This window comes from Lepisosteus oculatus, chromosome 22 (assembly GCF_040954835.1).
Source record: "Lepisosteus oculatus isolate fLepOcu1 chromosome 22, fLepOcu1.hap2, whole genome shotgun sequence".
Classification (NCBI taxonomy): Eukaryota; Metazoa; Chordata; class Actinopteri; order Semionotiformes; family Lepisosteidae; genus Lepisosteus; species Lepisosteus oculatus.
In genome coordinates, this window is record NC_090717.1 from 216,559 (window position 1) to 239,090 (window position 22,532).

Consider the following 22,532-nt stretch of genomic DNA (forward strand, 5'->3'; position numbering starts at 1 on the left):
CGAGGATGGGCTGTGGGGTGAGGAGGTAGCAGTTCTGGGGCGAGGATGGGCTGTGGGGTTAGGAGGTAGCAGTTCTGGGGTGAGGATGAGGAGGTAGCAGTTCTGGGGTGAGGATGGGCTGTGGGGTGAGGAGGTAGCAGTTCTGGGGTGAGGATGGGCTGTGGGTTGAGGAGGTAGAAGTTCTGGGGCGAGGATGGGCTGTGGGGTGAGGAGGTAGCAGTTCTGGGGTGAGGATGGGCTGTGGGGTGAGGAGGTAGCAGTTCTGGGGCGAGGATGGGCTGTGGGGTGAGGAGGTAGCAGTTCTGGGGCGAGGATGGGCTGTGGGGTGAGGCGGTAGCAGTTCTGGGGCGAGGATGGGCTGTGGGGTGAGGAGGTAGCAGTTCTGGGGTGAGGATGAGGAGGTAGCAGTTCTGGGGCGAGGATGGGCTGTAGGGTGAGGAGGTAGCAGTTCTGGGGTGAGGATGGGATGTGGGGTGAGGAGGTAGCAGTTCTGGGGCGAGGATGGGCTGTAGGGTGAGGAGGTAGCAGTTCTGGGGCGAGGATGGGATGTGGGGTGAGGAGGTAGCAGTTCTGGGGCGAGGATGGGCTGTGGGGTGAGGCGGTAGCAGTTCTGGGGCGAGGATGGGCTGTGGGGTGAGGAGGTAGCAGTTCTGGGGTGAGGATGGGCTGTGGGGTGAGGCAGAACCAGTTCTGGGGTGAGGATGGGCTGTGGGGTGAGGAGGTAGCAGTTCTGGGGCGAGGGTGGGCTGTGGGGTGAGGAGGTAGCAGTTCTGGGGCGAGGATGGGCTGTGGGGTGAGGAGGTAGCAGTTCTGGGGTGAGGATGAGGAGGTAGCAGTTCTGGGGTGAGGATGGGCTGTGGGGTGATGAGGTAGCAGTTCTGGGGCGAGGATGGGCTATGGGGTGAGGAGGTAGCAGTTCTGGGGCGAGGATGGGCTGTGGGGTGAGGAGGTAGCAGTTCTGGGGTGAGGATGGGGTGTGGGGTGAGGAGGTAGCAGTTCTGGGGTGAGGATGGGCTGTGGGGTGAGGAGGTAGCAGTTCTGGGGCGAGGATGGGCTGTGGGGTGAGGAGGTAGCAGTTCTGGGGCGAGGATGGGCTGTGGGGTGAGGAGGTAGCAGTTCTGGGGTGAGGATGGGGTGTGGGGTGAGGAGGTAGCAGTTCTGGGGTGAGGATGGGCTGTGGGGTGAGGCAGAACCAGTTCTGGGGTGAGGATGGGCTGTGGGGTGAGGAGGTAGCAGTTCTGGGGCGAGGATGGGGTGTGGGGTGAGGAGGTAGCAGTTCTGGGGCGAGGATGGGCTGTGGGGTGAGGAGGTAGCAGTTCTGGGGCGAGGATGGGCTGTGGGGTTAGGAGGTAGCAGTTCTGGGGTGAGGATGAGGAGGTAGCAGTTCTGGGGTGAGGATGGGCTGTGGGGTGAGGAGGTAGAAGTTCTGGGGCGAGGATGGGCTGTGGGGTGAGGAGGTAGCAGTTCTGGGGTGAGGATGGGCTGTGGGGTGAGGAGGTAGCAGTTCTGGGGCGAGGATGGGCTGTGGGGTGAGGAGGTAGCAGTTCTGGGGCGAGGATGGGCTGTGGGGTGAGGCGGTAGCAGTTCTGGGGCGAGGATGGGCTGTGGGGTGAGGAGGTAGCAGTTCTGGGGCGAGGATGGGCTGTGGGGTGAGGCGGTAGCAGTTCTGGGGCGAGGATGGGCTGTGGGGTGAGGCGGTAGCAGTTCTGGGGCGAGGATGGGCTGTGGGGTGAGGAGGTAGCAGTTCTGGGGTGAGGATGGGCTGTGGGGTGAGGCAGTAGCAGTTCTGGGGCGAGGTGCAGACTCTCATTGAACCCCTTAGAACACAATACAACAGAGCTGCCTCCTTTCCTGTCAGTGGACAGGTCAAGCAGGGTTGGGAGGAGTGTGTCGTCTGTTCGAAATGACCACTGTTGGTCAGCAGCGGAGAGCTCAGCCACCGCTCAGCAGCACCCCCGTGGTGTGGCAGTGAAGGAGGAGAGAGCAGCGCCCCCCAGTGTCAGAGTGAAGAGGCGGAGTTCTGTAAGGCAGCAGTGTGCAGTCTGAGAGCAGTCCCAAGGGCTGCAGGATGCCTCAGTGGTGGGAGAGAGTGCAGAGGGGGAAGGCCTGGATCAAACACAACTCAAGTCCTCCTGTTTCGTCAAAGGGGAACACTGGGCCCCTCTGTTGGGGTATAATGAGACCCCGAGTCTTTCTGCTGGCCTGCTCCTGTCACACTGGGTACTGATGCAGGGCAGCTGCCAGCTGGCATCGGCTCTGCATTGACCCTGCCGACAGCAGGGTGCCCGATGGCATGACTGACCACACTGCCCTCTGCTGCCCCAACCTGCTGCCCCTCCCTGCCCCCTTCTACCCCTCTCTGCACCCTTCTGCCCCCTGCTGCCCCTCGGTGTCTCTCGGTGCCCAGCTGCTGTCTGCCTTGGGTTCCCATTAATATTGCAGCAGCTCCAGCAGTGTGGCTGCAGCATCCCGGGAGCAGAGCTCTGCTTTCACAATAGACAACCATGGAGACAGGGAGCCAGCAGACCGTGACTCCCTGATACCCCCTCACACCCATCCCACTGCAGCCCACACTCACAAGCACACTCCCGAGCCCAGACAGGTATGTACTGCACTCTACTGCACTGTACTCTACTGTACTCTACTACACTGTACCGTACTCTACTGCACTGTACTCCACTGCCTTTACTGCACTCTACTACACTGCCTTTACTGCACTGTACCGTACTCTACTGCACTGCCTTTACTACACTGTACTGAACTCTACTGCACTGCATTTACTGCACTGTACTGTACTCTACTGCACTGCCTTTACTACACTGTACTGCACTGTACTGCACTCTACTACACTGCCTTAACTACACTGTACTGCACTCTACTACACTGTACCGTACTATACTGCACTGCCTTTACTGCACTGTACTGCACTCTACTGCACTGCCTTTACTGCACTGTACTGCACTCAACTACACTGCCTTTACTGCACTGTACTGCACTCTACTGCACTGCCTTTACTACACTGTACTGCACTCTACTGCACTGCCTTTACTACACTGTACTGCCTTTACTACACTGTACTGCACTCTACTGCACTGCCTTTACTACACTGTACTGCACTCTACTACACTGCCTTTACTACACTGTACTGCACTCTACTGCACTGCACCGTACTCTACTGCACTCTCTTCACTACACCTTGCTTCCCTGTACTGGCCTGCAGTCTATACTGCTGTGGGTGGGTGCAGTCACTCAGTCTTGTATTGTAGCTGGGTGAGATCTTGGGACAAGTTGGCTCCGGCCTGCCAAAGAAGATAAGATCAGATCACTTTATTGGCATCAGGATTTTTTTTGCATATCCCAGCTTGCTCTCCGTGAGACACACAAACAGGGAGAGAAGCTTGGGGTCAGAGCGCAGGGTCAGCCATTGTACAGCGCCCCTGGAGCAGTTGGGGTGAAGGGCCTTGCTCAGGGGCCCAACGGAGTAGGATTCCTCTGCCGGCCACGGGATTTGAACCGGCAACCTTCTGGCCACAGGCGCAGATCCTTAGACATAGAGCCACTGCTCTGTCCGTTGGGGCAGAATGGCTCCACTTGTTCTCATCGAGTTGAACTAATGTGTCAGTTCGGGCCCCAGCGAAGACCCAGCCGGGTTTGTGGGTTTATCAGGCATCACTATGGCGAGCACCTTGTCCTCCTGGTGCTCCTGGGCTGAGCGCATCGTAATTCCGAGCACAGCAGCTGCAGCTGCAGGCTGACACCTGCGCTGTCCTCTGTCCCGGCTCTGGCCAGCGGAGAGCGCCGAGTGACAGCACTACACGCAGACTCACCCCCTGCAATGATTGGTCCAGACTTCTGCTGCCGCTCTTATCTCATTGGTGCGCTTAGCCCCGGCCACCAGCTCTGATTGGTGCCTGGGGCTCTTCACAACCTTCTCCAAAGGTCATACAGCAGCTCTGCTCAAAACAGCTCACTGTGTCTGCCACCATCTCATTACTCTTCCTGCTTCTCCTCCTGCCCTGCACCACTCTTACTCTCCCCTTTCCACAGTTCCCCGGCCTCCTGCCTCTTATTTTTTCTCCTTATTGCCCTCTCCCTCACTCCATCTGTCTCCCTCGCTGGCTCCTGTCCCAATGTTTCTGTGTGTCCAATGGGACTATGGAGTCTCAGTGTCTAAACTCATTCCATGTCTTCCTTAATTATAAGAGTGTGAGAGAGAGTGTGCAAGTGTGTGCGTGTGCACGTGTGTCCAGCTTGTGAGTCTGATCTGTGCTGAAGCTCCCTGAACAAGCCTGAGGGAGCTGTGGTGGGCAGGAAGGGGGGTCTGGACCATGGCTGTTATTCATCAGAATGAATCATCTTCATTGTCCCCTCAGCACAGAGAGACACAACATAGGACAAACACCCACAGATGGCCTGCACACAGACTTCTGTACAAACACTCTGCGTGTGCAGAGAAGAACTCCTTACAAAGCGTGCATGACCGAATTAGACCAAAATACCCATTGCTAATCAGTGTACAGAACAGAGCAATCAAATACTACAGTTAAGTGGCGATGCCAGAATTCATACCACCACAAAGCCCCTTTCATGTATGATTTCAGGTATGATTTTGCTTATTGTTATTACTTTAGTGTGCGTTGGGGTCCTCTGGGGGGTAGTGAGCCAGGGGAACAACCCCTGTGCGGATCAGTGTCTCTCTGCTTGGGGAGTGTGCTCAGCCCAGACATGCCTGCCAGAGGGTGTTTGTTTTTATTTCTCTCTCACTCTTCCTCCCTCTCCTGCTCTTTCATGTTTTTCAGATTCTAAGAGCTTTATTGGAATGACTGATGAATTTTAGTGTTGCCAAAGCAATAACAATTAGTAAACATTTACTAACATTCAGGACAATGATACATTATTATTATTGAGAGACAGGCTCAGTCTCTGCTCTTCTGGGACAGGAGATCACACACTGTATTATTATTATCGAGAGACAGGCTCACTGTCTGTTCCTCAGGCTGGGACAGGAGATCACACACTGTATTATTATTATCAAGAGACAGGCTCACTGTTCCTCAGACTGGGACAGGAGATCACACAGTGTATTATTATTATTATTATTATTGAGAGACAGGCTCACTGTCTGTTCCTCAGACTGGGACAGGAGATCACACACTGTATTATTATTATTATTATTGAGAGACAGGCTCACTGTCTGTTCCTCAGGCTGGGACAGGAGATCACACACTGTATTATTATTATTGAGAGACAGGCTCACTGTCTGTTCCTCAGGCTGGGACAGGAGATCACACACTGTATTATTATTATCAAGAGACAGACTCACTCTTCCTCAGGCTGGGACAGGAGATCATACACTAGGCTGCAGCACCATTGTGTTTTGTGCCCCAGTAAGATTGGAAGCTATTGTGATTTTGGCAGGTGTGGGAATTTTGAGAGCTGATTTGTTATTTTAATGAAGTATGTTTTCTTCTCTCTCCCTCTCAAATTTTCAAATTCAAATTCATGAACCTTTACTGGCATGACTGGTGATTCTCAGTGTTTCCAAAGCTGTTTTCCTCTTTCACACTGTCTCTAAAGAACATGAGACAGGTTACAGACGAGATGAGCCGTTCTGTCCATCTGGCTCAATGGATGTTTTAGTACTCATTGAGAATCTCATCCCAGCCATTTCCAAAGACGTCTGGATGTCATCTTCACCAACATGGCAGTGTAGCCTGTTCCACACTCCCACAGTTCTTTGTACTCTCTCCTATCTCCTCCAGTTTCTTCTTCTCTCTTCAGTCCCTCAGCTCTTCCCTCTCTCATTTCTCCTCTCTCCCTTAGCCCCTCCCCTTCTCTAACTGCTCCTCCCCCTCTCCTTTCTCCTCCCCATTAACCCCTCTCCATCTCTAGAGGCCCCTCCCTCCATCATTCTCCTCTCTTACTTAGCCCCTCCCCTTCCCTAGCAGCCCCCCCCTCACTACCTGTCTACCCCAGCCCCTCCTTTTCTCCTTTCTTCGTTAGTCCCCCTCCCCCATCTCCCTCCTTCTCCCCCTCCTCTCTCCTCTTTCCTCTCTAATTCAGTCTCCCTCTCCCGTCTCCATCCCTCCCTCTCTCTCCCCCTGCGTATCTGTGAGGAGGCTCCAGTCAGTGCAGGGCTGTGAGGTTGAGTAAACGAGTGACTTAGCAAGAGAACGAATAAACGATTCTGGCATCCTTTATTTTCCACATTGTGCTCTGAGCATTTCCATCTCAGCAGGAAGACACGCGTGCCTCTCTCCTCTCTCTCTCCTCTCTCCTCTCTCTCTCTCTGCTGTCTCTCGGCTGTTGTTTGTCACTGACTCTTGCTGAGCACTTCGGCTAGCTCGCTCCACAACTCACCAGCCCGCTGACTGAGCCCCGGCACTTCTCTCTCTCACACACACCTCTGGGGGAGCCACCTCCCGCTGCTCGTTCATGGCTCTCATGCACCCCAACATCTGGGTGTCCCTCAAGCAGGCTGCAGAGCGCCCCCTGGACTGACCCTGAGAGCCCCTGCACTAGATCGGCCCCCCCACGCTGACACACAGAGACAGGGAGAGGCTGAGGGACAGGGAGAAAGAGAGCGAGGGAGGAGGAAGGGGAAAGCAGAGAGAGCGTGAAAGAGAGAGAGAGGCTGCACTATGGGTAACTGTGTGAAATCTCCACTCAGAAATCTATCCAAGAAGGTAAGCGGTCCTCGGACTGTTGGGTTTTTAAACATCTGTCAGCAGTGTTTGTGTCCGTGTGTCTGTGCATGAGTTTGCTCTGGCAGTCCTCTCTTCAGAGACGGTACCCTGCGCTGCACTTCTCCGTATGTCTGTGCCTCGTGCCGAGCTGTGCTGAGCTGCACCAAACTGAGCTGAGCTGTGCTGTGTTGAGTTGAGCTTTGTTGAGTTGCACCGAGCTGTGTTGAGCTGAGCTGTGTTGTACTGAACTATGTTGAGTTGTAATGAGCTGTGCTGAGTTGCACCAAATTGAGCTGAACTGTGCTGCACTTGTGTTTGTGCCTGTGATTTGCCAGACTGAGCTGCGCTGCACATGTAACATTGTGGAGCTGCTGCAGGACCTACTGAGATTGCTGGCCGCTCCACACTGACCAGTCCCCCCACCAGTCTGCAGAGGTGACTACAGATCTGTACCTGGGATCAGTATTTTTGACACAGACTTAGGAAAACAGATGCTGTGGTCTCTAATGTCAGTTCAAGGCTCAGTGGCTGATTCTCTGATGCCCCCTCCCCAGGCCCTGTGATTAACCCCTTCAGCTCTGATGCTATCCCCTGTCCACCTCGCAGGGCAGGGCAGAGGCAATGGGAGAGGAAACAGGGCTCAGAGCTCCGAAAGGGTTAAACACCCCTGTTGTGCACTCTCTTACACTCTGCTGCAGGGAATTCAGCCTGTCTCTGACTGCCCTGTCCACAGCACTGCCCCAAGTCCTCACACCTACCAGCTCCTTTCTCAAGACAGCAGGGAAACAGTGCGGCTGTGTGGTCACTGAGCGGCAAGGATGAAGAAGCCCAGAAAGTTGTTAGAGTCGCTCAGCTGGAGCCTGTGGACAGTGAGTCTGGTCAGTGTTTGACAGTTTTGACAGTCAGTGTGTCAGGCAGTCTAGTCAGTGTTTTGTTCAGTGAGTGTGTTGGTCAGTGAGTTGTCCGCAGTGTGGGGCTGTCTGGCTCTGGTTGGGTGCGCAGCTGTGTCTCCTCTCTCCACTCACCCCCAGAATCTGTGCTGTGTCTCTTCTCCCCCTCGCACTCCCACAGTCTGTACTGTGTCTCCTCTCTCCACACACCTTCGGAGTCTGCACTGTGTCTCTTCTCCGCACACAGCCCAGAGTCTGCACTGTCTCCTCTACCTCTACACTGTTGGAGTCTGCGCTGTCTCCTCTCCCTGCACACCCAACAGATTTTGTGCCGTTTCTCCTCTCCCCACACACCTTTGGAGACTGTACTCTGTCTCCTCTCCCCACAGACCCTCAGAGTCTGCTCTGTCTCCTCTACCTCTACACTGTCGGAGTCTGTTCTGTGTCTCCTCTCCCCCCACACTCTCAGAGCCTGTGTTGTGTCTACTCTTCCCCTACATCAGAATCTGTACTCTGTCTCTACTCCCCCACACGCTCAGATCTGTGCTGTGTCTCCTTTCCTTGCACACTCTTAGAGCCTGTGCTGTGTCTACTCTTCCCCTGCACCAGAATCTGTGCTGTGTCTCCACTCCCCCACACGCTCGGAGTCTGTGCTGTGTCTCCTCTGCCCCTACACTCTCGGAATCTGCGCTGTGACTCCTCTCCCTGCACAGTGCTTGCCTAGGCTTCGTTAGCTAACCGCTGAGCTGCCACAACACCGGAGGGGAGAGAGCTATTTATACTCTGCAGGAGAGAGAGGCAGCTGGAGCAGGAGAAAGGGATGGGGAAAAGAGAGAGAGGGGCACTTTCAGGATCTGTACCAGCACTACAGTGGGGTGGGCTATTTTGGGGTACAGTGGATTACCACAGGGTACAGTGGGTTACTGTGGGTGTACTGAGGCTGTGAGAGATCAATAGCCAGCTGTGTGCCAATAGATAATAGATAACACCTGATAACCCACAGCATACAGAAGCAAGTGACCCCAGAGTGCCAGCCCAGTGCCACTAGTCTCCGTAGTCCCTGGGCATCAGGGCGGACCAAAGCCATTAATGGTTATAAAGCCATTAAATCTTTACACAAAGAGCTGTGGGAGTGTGGAGCAAGCTGCCCAGCCATGCTGTTGAAGCTGATAACCTGGCATCTTACAATGAACAGCTGGATGAGATCCTGGCATCAAGGTAATTTGTAGTTTACGAACTATTAAACGAGCTCTGTAAGCTGAATGGCCTCCTCTCGTTTGGTACCTTTCTCAGCCTCATGCCCTTAGTAATTATTCTCTCATCTGCGTGTCTTTGAGCTTCTTCAGCTACAGTGGTTGGAACTAATCTGCACAGTGAATCAGAGGTAGAGAGGCACCATGGGGATTTGTTTTGTTATGTACATTGTACATCATTAAGAAAAGAAACAAAATGACCATCATTTTTAAATGGAATGTAAATGTAAAGAACTAGTGGGAGCTGTTGCTCAGAGGCCAAAAGAGAGGGGTACCTGCTGGCTGAGAGTCCTTACTGCTCCGCAGCCTCGGCCGCTGCCTGCCCTTGTGAAGTCTTGTCCCTGGGCTCTATGACTCCGGGTCGCGGGTTCGAGGCTAGGGAGCTGGTGGGGGGACCCCACTGTGACCAGTGGCTGGAAGGTGGGCGTGGTGGAGGAGTCTCTCGGCACCTCCTGACCCTCGGAGAGCGACACCCTGTGCCAGGTTACAGGCCAGAGGAGCCGTTTGCTCGTTAGTACCTGATTGATCCCTGGACTTCATCCAGCTGATTCAGGAAGGATGCCAGAGTATCGGCTTCTTCAACACGGCTGGGCAGCTTGTTCCAGAGTCCCAGAGGCCTTTGTCTGGAGAAACCTCCTAGTCCCAAATTTAAATACGTGTCTCTATCATTTCTGCCTGTGCCCTCTGGTTCGTGTTTCACCATTCAATTGGAAGAGATCTGCTAGGTTGACTTTGTCGCTGCCTTTGAGGATACAGAATACCTGGATAAGGTCCACCTCATAGTCCACTCAGTTCAACACTTAACGTTGTCAGTGTGGGACACTTCCTACAGACTAAAGAGACTCCATTCCTCCAGCCTGTCAGTGTGGGATACTCCCTTCAGACTAAAGAGACTCTGTTCCACCAGCCTGTCAGTGTGGGATACTCGCATCGGACTAAAGAGACTCAGTTCCTCCAGCCTGTCAGTGTGGGACACTCCCTTCAGACTAAAGATACTCAGTTTCTTCAGCCTGTCAGTGTGGGACACTCCCTTCAGACTAAAGAGACTCAGTTCCTCCAGCCTGTCAGTGTGGGACACTCCCTTCAGGCTAGAGAGACTCAGTTCCTTCAGCCTGTCAGTGTGGGACACTCCCTTCAGACTAAAGAGACTCGGTTCCTCTAGTCTGTCAGTGTGGGATACTCGCATCAGACTAAAGAGACTCAGTTCCTCCAGCCTGTCAGTGTGGGACACTCCCTTCAGACTAAAGAGGCTCAGTTCCTTCAGCCTGTCAGTGTGGGACACTGACAGTCCCTTCAGACTAAAGAGAGTCAGTTTCTTCAGCCTGTCAGTGTGGGACACTCCCCTCAGACTAAAGAGAGTCAGTTTCTTCAGCCTGTCAGTGTGGGACACTCCCTTCAGACTAAAGATGCTCAGTTCCTTCAGCCTGTCAGTGTGGGACACTGACACTCCCTTCAGACTAAAGACACTCAGTTCCTCCAGCCTGTCAGTGTGGGACACTCCCTTCAGACTAAAGAGACTCTGTTCCTACAGCCTGTCAGTGTGGGACATTCCTTCAGACTAAAGAGACTCAGTTCCTCCAGCCTGTCAGCGTGGGACACTCCCTTCAGACTAAAGAGACTCAGTTCCTCCAGCCTGTCAGTGTGAGACACTCCCTTCAGGCTAGAGAGACTCAGTTTCTTCAGCCTGTCAGTGTGGGACACTCCCTTCAGGCTTAAGAGACTCAGTTCCTTCAGCCTGTCAGTGTGGGATACTGACATTCCCTTCAGACTAAAGAGACTCGTTCCTCCAGCCTGTCAGTGTGGGACACTCCCTTCAGACTAAAGAGACTCTGTTCCTACAGCCTGTCAGTGTGGGACATTCCTTTAGACTAAAGAGTTCCTCCAGACTTAAGCGACTCAGTTCCTCCAGCGTGTCAGTGTGGAACACTCCCTCCAGACTAAAGAGACTCAGTTCCTCCAGCCTGTCAGTGTGGGATACTCGCATCAGACTAAAGAGACTCAGTTTCTCCAGCCTGTCAGTGTGGGACACTCCCTTCAGACTAAAGAAACTTCTTTCCTTCAGCCTGTCAGTGTGGGATACTCGCATCAGACTAAAGAGAGTCAGTTCCTCCAGCCTGTCAGTGTGGGACACTCCCTCAAGACTTAAGAGACTCAGTTCCTCCAGTCTGTCAGTGTGGGATACTCGCATCAGACTAAAGAGAGTCAGTTCCTCCAGCCTGTCAGTGTGGGACACTCCCTCAAGACTTAAGAGACTCAGTTCCTCCAGTCTGTCAGTGTTGGATACTCGCATCAGACTAAAGAGACTCAGTTCCTCCAGCCTGTCAGTGTGGGACACTCCCTCCAGACTTAAGAGACTCAGTTCCTCCAGTCTGTCAGTGTGGGATGCTCGCATCAGACTAAAGAGACTCAGTTCCTCCAGCCCGTCGGTGTGGGACACTCCCTTCAGGCTAAAGAGACTCTGTTCCTTCAGCCTATCAGTGTGGGATATTCCTACAGACTAAAGAGACTGTGTTCCTCCAGCCTGTCAGTGTGGGACATTCCTTCAGACTAAAGAGACTCAGTTCCTCCAGCCTGTCAGTGTGGGACACTCCCTTCAGGCTAGAGAGACTCAGTTCCTTCAGCCTGTCAGTGTGGGACACTCCCTTCAGGCTTAAGAGACTCTGTTCCTTCAGCCTATCAGTGTGGGATATTCCTACAGACTAAAGAGACTGTGTTCCTCCAGCCTGTCAGTGTGGGACATTCCTTCAGACTAAAGAGACTCAGTTCCTCCAGCCTGTCAGTGTGGGACACTCCCTTCAGGCTAGAGAGACTCAGTTCCTTCAGCCTGTCAGTGTGGGACACTCCCTTCAGGCTTAAGAGACTCAGTTCCTTCAGCCTGTCAGTGTGGGATACTGACATTCCCTTCAGACTAAAGAGACTCGGTTCCTCCAGTCTGTCAGTGTGGGATACTCGCATCAGACTAAAGAGACTCTGTTCCTACAGCCTGTCAGTGTGGGACATTCCTTTAGACTAAAGAGTTCCTCCAGACTTAAGCGACTCAGTTCCTCCAGCCTGTCAGTGTGGGACACTCCCCCCAGACTAAAGAGACTCAGTTCCTCCAGCCTGTCAGTGTGGGAAACTCCCTCCAGACTAAAGAGGCTCAGTTCCTCCAGCCTGTCAGTGTGGGAAACTCCCTCCAGACTAAAGAGTCTCAGTTCTTTCAGCCTGTCAGTGTGGGACACTCCCTTCAGACTCAAGAGACTTAGTTCCTTTAAACTGTCAGTGTGGGACACTCCCTTCAGACTAAAGAGACTCAGTTCCTCCAGCCTGTCAGTGTGAAACAGATCCTTTAGCCCAGAAAGCATCTGGCTGTTCTTTTCTAGATTCTGTAGCAGTGTACAATCTTAAAGCTACACCCCTAGATTTCCTACACTTTTAACATAAACTTCTTAGTCTTTTCACGAGGAGCCTCTTCAGCTCCGTGTTTCCCATCGTGTGTCTGTAGTGTGTTTTCACTCCTGTGAGTAAACTCTGCACTTGTCTGCTGTAAATGTCATCTGCCAGGAGATTGTTCAGTCCTGAATCTGGTCCCAGTCTTTCTGAATGTCTGTGCAGACTCTGCAGTGTTTGCTAAGTGCCCCAGTTTGATATCATTTGCACACTTTATTAGTTTACCAACTGTCCCAGAACTGAGATCATTGGTCTAAATTGGGAAGGGCAGTGGTCCAGGTACAGACTCCTGTGGTACTACACTAGCTCCATCACACCAATTTTAGCACCGACCTCTTATCTGTACTCTCTTCTCAATCCTAACACACACATTTCCCAAAAACCTACTGTCTGTAATTTGAGAATAAATCTTTTATGAGGAACTTGGGCAATGTGTAAATCTAAATACATCATGCTGCATGTCAGTCACTTCTGTTGCCTGTTAAAAGTGCCCAGTATTCCTTTCCATCACAGTCAACCTTATGAAATATCCTTTTTTACCTGTGCTTGCAACTCATTGTGCTCCTTTTCTTTACCTGCATCGTGGTGTTTTTGTCCATGTTATAGCTCTCAGTGTCTGAGTGGTGTGGAGTGTGATCCACTAGCTGGGCCACAGTGGGTTGTGGACTCCCATCTCAGGCAGCCAGCACTTACAACAGAACAGCAGAACCCCTGCAGAACTTGTCCTCTGTGTCCTCCTGACACACAGACTAGGCTCAGCTCGGTCCAGCCCAGATCACACTGGGCCCACATCTGTGTCAAGGTGCTTGCCAGACTGTCTGCAGCCAGGTTCTCCAGCTCAAAGCTGTGAGGCGTCTCCTGGCGATATATTAGGAATCAGGACAGTGCTTCCAGTGGGATTCTTCCACAAGGACAGACCAGCAGGACTTTTAAAACTGGCCTTAAAACATTTCATTTCCCCACTGTAGGTGCAGAATTTGTTTTGTATTATTAGTTGAAAAGGTACCTACAACAGACTGATGGAAGGTGTAATTGTAGTCAGAATGCTTGTTTTATTATCAGATTATACATTTGTTGATTTTTTTTCAAATGTACTGCACTGATCTTGTGTTCTCTAGTGTAGCGCAGCTCACCGGATGGTGCTGTGAGACTGTCCAAATTGCCCATTCTTACAGCTGTAATGTTGTAGGAAGAAGAAATAAGCCCATTTCAAACTGCACAGGCTGCTGAGCTCACTAATGAAGGCCTTATAAGCCTCTCTCTCCCTGCATGGGGCCAGACATGAGCAGAGCTCCTACTCCCTCTCTCCCTCTCCTCTCTCCCATCTCTCCCATTCCCTCTTCCTCTGTTCTCCCTCCCTCAGCTCCTGCTTAATGTGAGCCTGACAGTCTGTGTCCCTGCTGAGCCACTGTGGAGAGTCGGCACAGTAAACTGTTATGACACCGTTGTGACGAATGGAAAATAACTCGTCTGTCGTGGACGGGCGGAGCTCTCCTGCACAGCTCCCTGTCAGTGGTGAGCCAACTGAAGAGGCCCAGTGGGGCAGGAGAGGAAGACGAAGAGACAGGGGGTCTTGTGAGCAGGGAATACTGGGGCACACTGGGGTGGGACAGCCAGGGACTCAGAGCTGTAGTCTCCCGCTGCTGTAAAACCAGAATTCAAAAAGAAAATGCTGAAACTGCTCTTAAGCCTTGAGAGAGGAAGGCAGCACCATCCTGTTCTGGAATGGGACCGTGTGGGAGCACTGCGGTCCTGAAAGAGACAGACAGGGCAATTGACAACACACCAAAACAATTCCTTTCTACTCCATCTGTCTGAGAGACATTAACGGGTATTTAAATTGGATTTTACCAACTTAAACAGCTTTTTTATGCTTGAGAGAGAAACACATTATAGTTAGATTTGAGTTTGCTTTTGCTGAACAAATACAGATGAACTAGCAGACAGAAAGACGCATTGTCTGCAAAGGAACAAGTAATAGGTTTATTCCATGCTGAAAAGAGAAGAAAGAAAACACAACAATTTCGGCCATGGAGCCTTCTTCAGGTGTAAGGGTGTGAGGTCCCTCACACCGAAGAAGGCTCCATGGCCGAAACGTTGCATTTTCTTTCTTCTCTTTTCAGCATGGAATAAACCTATTACTTGTTCCTTTACAGCCTTCGCATGCTGATGCAGCTACCCATCTGAAACATTGTCTGTCTGACACGCTGACTGGCAGTTTCTTCCAGTAGTTTGTATTCTATCTTTGGTGCCAACTCTGGTGCAGACTCTGGTGCAGGCTATGGTGCAGACTGTGGTGTAGATTCTGGTGCAGGCTCTGGTGTAGGCTCTGGACCAGACTGTGGTGCAGGCTCTGGTGCAGACTCTGGTGTAGGCTCTGGTGCAGACTCTGGTGCAGGCTATGGTGCAGACTGTGGTGCAGGCTCTGGTGCAGACTCTGGTGTAGGCTCTGGTGCAGACTCTGGTGCAAACTATGGTGTAGGCTCTGGTGTAGGCTCTGGTGTAGGCTCTGGTGTAGGCTCCGGTGCAGACTGTGGTGCAGACTGTGGTGCAGGCTCTGGTGTAGGCTCTGGTGCAGACTGTGGTGCAGGCTCTGGTGTAAGCTTTGGTACAGACTGTGGTGCAGATGGTACAGTCCTCTCTCTAACGCTATCTCTGCCCCCTCTCCTGGGCCCCTCCTCGAAGCTGCGCCAGGATGAGAAGCGGAGTTACAGGGCGGTGCAGTCATGTGACGACGCTGTGCCCGGTGGGGTGCCCAGCGCCTACCAGGAGCCTCTAGTGGCGCTGGCGCAGAACTGCGCCTTGATGCACAACCTGCTGGGCCCTGCTTGCATCTTTCTGCGCAAGGGATTCGCCGAGAACAGGCAGCCTGTACGTGAGTCTGTGTGTCCCATTGTACTGACCCCCCCCTGTACTGACCCTCCCTCAGTGTACTGTACTGACCCCCCACTGTACTGACCCTCCCTCACTATACTGTACTGACCCCCTTCACTATACTGTACTGACCCCCCACTGTACTGACCCTCCCTCACTATACTGTACTGACCCCCTTCACTATACTGTACTGACCCCCCACTGTACTGACCCTCCCTCACTATACTGTACTGACCCCCTTCACTATACTGTACTGACCCTCCATCACTATACTGTACTGACCCCCACTGTACTGACCCCCCTCACTATACTGTACTGACCCCCCAATGTACTGACCCTCCCTCACTATACTGTACTGACCCCCCACTGTACTGACCCCCCTCACTATACTGTACTGACCCTCCATCACTATACTGTACTGACCCCCCACTGTACTGACCCTCCCTCACTATACTGTACTGACCCTCCCTCACTATACTGTACTGACCCCCCACTGTACTGACCCTCCCTCACTATACTGTACTGACCCTCCCTCACTATACTGTACTGACCCGTCGCACTATACTGTACTGACCCCCACTGTACTGACCCTCCCTCACTATACTGTACTGACCCCCTTCACAATACTGTACTGACCCTCCATCACTATACTGTACTGACCCCCCACTGTACTGACCCCCCTCACTATACTGTACTGACCCTCCATCACTATACTGTACTGACCCCCCACTGTACTGACCCTCCCTCACTATACTGTACTGACCCCCTTCACTATACTGTACTGACCCCCCACTGTACTGACCCCCCTCACTATACTGTACTGACCCTCCATCACTATACTGTACTGACCCCCCTCACTATACTGTACTGACCCCCCAATGTACTGACCCTCCCTCACTATACTGTACTGACCCTCCCTCAGTGTACTGTACTGACCCCCCACTGTACTGACCCTCCCTCACTATACTGTACTGACCCCCTTCACTATACTGTACTGACCCCCCACTGTACTGACCCTCCCTCACTATACTGTACTGACCCCCTTCACTATACTGTACTGACCCCCCACTGTACTGACCCTCCCTCACTATACTGTACTGACCCCCCACTGTACTGACCCTCCCTCACTATACTGTACTGACCCTCCCCGTACTGACCCTCCCTCACTATACTGTACTGACCCCTCGCACTATACTGTACTGACCCCCCACTGTACTGACCCCCCTCACTATACTGTACTGACCCTCCATCACTATACTGTACTGACCCCCACTATACTGTACTGACCCCCCTCACTATACTGTACTGACCCCCCAATGTACTGACCCTCCCTCACTATACTGTACTGACCCTCCCTCAGTGTACTGTACTGACCCACCACTGTACTGACCCTCCCTCACTATACTGTACTGACCCCCCACTGTACTGACCCTCCCTCACTATACTGTACTGACCCCCTTCACTATACTGTACTGACCCCCCACTGTACTGACCCTCCCTCACTATACTGTACTGACCCCCTTCACTATACTGTACTGACCCCCCACTGTACTGACCCTCCCTCACTATACTGTACTGACCCTCCTTCACTATACTGTACTGACCCCCCACTGTACTGACCCTCCCTCACTATACTGTACTGACCCTCCCTCACTATACTGTACTGACCCGTCGCACTATACTGTACTGACCCCCACTGTACTGACCCTCCCTCACTATACTGTACTGACCCCCTTCACTATACTGTACTGACCCTCCCTCACTATACTGTACTGACCCCCTTCACTATACTGTACTGACCCTCCATCACTATACTGTACTGACCCCCCACTGTACTGACCCTCCCTCACTATACTGTACTGACCCCCTTCACTATACTGTACTGACCCTCCATCACTATACTGTACTGACCCCCCACTGTACTGACCCTCCCTCACTATACTGTACTGACCCCCTTCACTATACTGTACTGACCCCCCACTGTACTGACCCTCCCTCACTATACTGTACTGACCCTCCATCACTATACTGTACTGACCCCCCAATGTACTGACCCCCCTCACTATACTGTACTGACCCTCCATCACTATACGGTACTGACCCCCCAATGTACTGACCCTCCCTCACTATACTGTACTGACCCCCCACTGTACTGACCCCCCTCACTATACTGTACTGACCCTCCATCACTATACTGTACTGACCCCCCCCCCTGTACTGACCCTCCCTCACTATACTGTACTGACCCTCCCTCACTATACTGTACTGACCCGTCGCACTATACTGTACTGACCCTACCTCACTATACTGTACTGACCCTCCCTCACTATACTGTACTGACCCTCCATCACTATACTGTACTGACCCCCCACTGTACTGACCCTCCCTCACTATACTGTACTGACCCTCCCTCACTATACTGTACTGACCCGTCGCACTATACTGTACTGACCCCCACTGTACTGACCCTCCCTCACTATACTGTACTGACCCCCTTCACTATACTGTACTGACCCTCCATCACTATACTGTACTGACCCCCCACTGTACTGACCCCCCTCACTATACTGTACTGACCCTCCATCACTATACTGTACTGACCCCCCACTGTACTGACCCTCCCTCACTATACTGTACTGACCCCCTTCACTATACTGTACTGACCCCCCACTGTACTGACCCCCCTCACTATACTGTACTGACCCTCCATCACTATACTGTACTGACCCCCCACTGTACTGACCCTCCCTCACTATACTGTACTGACCCTCCCCGTACTGACCCTCCCTCACTATACTGTACTGACCCCTCGCACTATACTGTACTGACCCCCCTCACTATACTGTACTGACCCTCCATCACTATACTGTACTGACCCCCACTATACTGTACTGACCCCCCTCACTATACTGTACTGACCCTCCATCACTATACTGTACTGACCCCCCACTGTACTGACCCTCCCTCACTATACTGTACTGACCCTCCCTCACTATACTGTACTGACCCCCCACTGTACTGACCCTCCCTCACTATACTGTACTGACCCTCCCTCACTATACTGTACTGACCCCTCGCACTATACTGTACTGACCCTCCCTCACTATACTGTACTGACCCCCCACTGTACTGACCCCCCTCACTATACTGTACTGACCCTCAATCACTATACTGTACTGACCCCCCAATGTACTGACCCTCCCTCACTATACTGTACTGACCCCCTTCACTATACTGTACTGACCCCCCACTGTACTGACCCCCCTCACTATACTGTACTGACCCTCCCTCACTATACTGTACTGACCCCTCGCACTATACTGTACTGACCCCCCTCACTATACTGTACTGACCCTCCATCACTATACTGTACTGACCCCCACTATACTGTACTGACCCCCCTCACTATACTGTACTGACCCTCCATCACTATACTGTACTGACCCCCCACTGTACTGACCCTCCCTCACTATACTGTACTGACCCTCCCTCACTATACTGTACTGACCCCCCACTGTACTGACCCTCCCTCACTATACTGTACTGACCCTCCCTCACTATACTGTACTGACCCCTCGCACTATACTGTACTGACCCTCCCTCACTATACTGTACTGACCCCCTTCACTATACTGTACTGACCCTCCATCACTATACTGTACTGACCCCCCACTGTACTGACCCCCCTCACTATACTGTACTGACCCTCAATCACTATACTGTACTGACCCCCCAATGTACTGACCCTCCCTCACTATACTGTACTGACCCCCTTCACTATACTGTACTGACCCCCCACTGTACTGACCCCCCTCACTATACTGTACTGACCCTCCCTCACTATACTGTACTGACCCTCCATCACTATACTGTACTGACCCCTCGCACTATACTGTACTGACCCCCCTCACTATACTGTACTGACCCTCCATCACTATACTGTACTGACCCCCCACTGTACTGACCCTCCCTCACTATACTGTACTGACCCTCCCCGTACTGACCCTCCCTCACTATACTGTACTGACCCCCCTCACTATACTGTACTGACCCCTCGCACTATACTGTACTGACCCCCCTCACTATACTGTACTGACCCTCCATCACTATACTGTACTGACCCCCACTATACTGTACTGACCCCCCTCACTATACTGTACTGACCCTCCATCACTATACTGTACTGACCCCCCACTGTACTGACCCTCCCTCACTATACTGTACTGACCCCCACTATACTGTACTGACCCCCTTCACTATACTGTACTGACCCCCCACTGTACTGACCCTCCCTCACTATACTGTACTGACCCCCTCCACTATACTGTACTGACCCCCCACTGTACTGACCCTCCCTCACTATACTGTACTGACCCCTCGCACTATACTGTACTGACCCCCCACTGTACTGACCCTCCCTCACTATACTGTACTGACCCTCCATCACTATACTGTACTGACCCCCACTATACTGTACTGACCCCCTTCACTATACTGTACTGACCCCCCAATGTACTGACCCTCCCTCACTATACTGTACTGACCAATCTCACTATACTGTACTGACCCCCCACTGTACTGACCCTCCCTCACTATACTGTACTGACCCCCCACTTTACTGACCCTCCCTCACTATACTGTACTGACCCCCTTCACTATACTGTACTGACCCTCCACTGTACTGACCCCCTTCACTATACTGTACTGACCCCCCACTGTACTGACCCTCCCTCACTATACTGTACTGACCCCCCACTGTACTGACCCTCCCTCACTATACTGTACTGACCCTCCCCGTACTGACCCTCCCTCACTATACTGTACTGACCCCTCGCACTATACTGTACTGACCCCCCACTGTACTGACCCCCCTCACTATACTGTACTGACCCTCCATCACTATACTGTACTGACCCCCACTATACTGTACTGACCCCCTTCACTATACTGTACTGACCCCCCAATGTACTGACCCTTCCTCACTATACTGTACTGACCCTCCCTCAGTGTACTGTACTGACCCCCCACTGTACTGACCCCCCTCACTATACTGTACTGACCCTCCATCACTATACTGTACTGACCCCCCACTGTACTGACCCTCCCTCACTATACTGTACTGACCCCCTTCACTATACTGTACTGACCCCCCACTGTACTGACCCTCCCTCACTATACTGTACTGACCCTCCATCACTATACTGTACTGACCCCCCAATGTACTGACCCCCCTCACTATACTGTACTGACCCTCCATCACTATACTGTACTGACCCCCCACTGTACTGACCCCCCTCACTATACTGTACTGACCCTCCATCACTATACTGTACTGACCCTCCCTCACTATACTGTACTGACCCTCCCTCACTATACTGTACTGACCCCCCACTGTACTGACCCTCCCTCACTATACTGTACTGACCCTCCCTCACTATACTGTACTGACCCGTCGCACTATACTGTACTGACCCCCACTGTACTGACCCTCCCTCACTATACTGTACTGACCCCCTTCACTATACTGTACTGACCCTCCATCACTATACTGTACTGACCCCCCACTGTACTGACCCTCCCTCACTATACTGTACTGACCCCCTTCACTATACTGTACTGACCCCCCACTGTACTGACCCTCCCTCACTATACTGTACTGACCCTCCATCACTATACTGTACTGACCCCCCAATGTACTGACCCCCCTCACTATACTGTACTGACCCTCCATCACTATACGGTACTGACCCCCCAATGTACTGACCCTCCCTCACTATACTGTACTGACCCCCCACTGTACTGACCCCCCTCACTATACTGTACTGACCCTCCATCACTATACTGTACTGACCCCCCACTGTACTGACCCTCCCTCACTATACTGTACTGACCCTCCCTCACTATACTGTACTGACCCCCCACTGTACTGACCCTCCCTCACTATACTGTACTGACCCTCCCTCACTATACTGTACTGACCCCCCACTGTACTGACCCTCCCTCACTATACTGTACTGACCCCCCACTGTACTGACCCTCCCTCACTATACTGTACTGACCCTCCCTCACTATACTGTACTGACCCGTCGCACTATACTGTACTGACCCCCACTGTACTGACCCTCCCTCACTATACTGTACTGACCCCCTTCACTATACTGTACTGACCCTCCATCACTATACTGTACTGACCCCCCACTGTACTGACCCCCCTCACTATACTGTACTGACCCTCCATCACTATACTGTACTGACCCCCCACTGTACTGACCCTCCCTCACTATACTGTACTGACCCCCTTCACTATACTGTACTGACCCCCCACTGTACTGACCCCCCTCACTATACTGTACTGACCCTCCATCACTATACTGTACTGACCCCCCACTGTACTGACCCTCCCTCACTGTACTGTACTGACCCTCAATCACTATACTGTACTGACCCCCCAATGTACTGACCCTCCCTCACTATACTGTACTGACCCTCCCCATACTGACCCTCCCTCACTATACTGTACTGACCCCTCGCACTATACTGTACTGACCCCCCTCACTATACTGTACTGACCCTCCATCTCTATACTGTACTGACCCCCACTATACTGTACTGACCCCCCTCACTATACTGTACTGACCCTCCATCACTATACTGTACTGACCCCCCACTGTACTGACCCTCCCTCACTATACTGTACTGACCCTCCCTCACTATACTGTACTGACCCCTCGCACTATACTGTACTGACCCCCACTGTACTGACCCTCCCTCACTATACTGTACTGACCCCCTTCACTATACTGTACTGACCCTCCATCACTATACTGTACTGACCCCCCAATGTACTGACCCCCCTCACTATACTGTACTGACCCCCACTATACTGTACTGACCCCCTTCACTATACTGTACTGACCCTCCATCACTATACTGTACTGACCCCCACTGTACTGACCCCCCTCACTATACTGTACTGACCCCCTTCACTATACTGTACTGACCCCCCAATGTACTGACCCTCCCTCACTATACTGTACTGACCCTCCCTCAGTGTACTGTACTGACCCCCCACTGTACTGACCCTCCCTGTACTGACCCTCCCTCACTATACTGTACTGACCCCTCGCACTATACTGTACTGACCCCCCACTGTACTGACCCCCCTCACTATACTGTACTGACCCTCCATCACTATACTGTACTGACCCCCACTATACTGTACTGACCCCCTTCACTATACTGTACTGACCCCCTTCACTATACTGTACTGACCCCCCACTGTACTGACCCTCCCTCACTATACTGTACTGACCCTCCATCACTATACTGTACTGACCCCCCAATGTACTGACCCCCCTCACTATACTGTACTGACCCTCCATCACTATACTGTACTGACC

General features: G+C 52.4%; 1 protein-coding gene across 5 annotated transcripts in view; it reads left to right on the forward strand.

Annotated features, from left to right (window-relative positions):
* The window catches only part of cabp1a (calcium binding protein 1a), a 42,352-nt gene that overhangs the window by 4,526 nt on the left and 15,294 nt on the right, over positions 1–22,532 (forward strand). The window contains exons 1-2 of one of the 5 annotated variants that reach the window (XM_069182198.1): positions 6,094–6,686; positions 14,944–15,129. The exons of 1 other annotated variant lie outside the window; for it this stretch is intronic. In XM_069182198.1, coding sequence (XP_069038299.1) covers positions 6,642–6,686; positions 14,944–15,129 — 231 coding nt within the window. In that variant the 5' untranslated portion in view covers positions 6,094–6,641. Of the gene's footprint in view, positions 1–6,093; positions 6,687–14,943; positions 15,130–22,532 lie in introns of those variants that run through there. 3 more of the 5 variants (XM_069182199.1, XM_069182195.1, XM_069182196.1) reach the window with 3 other exon arrangements.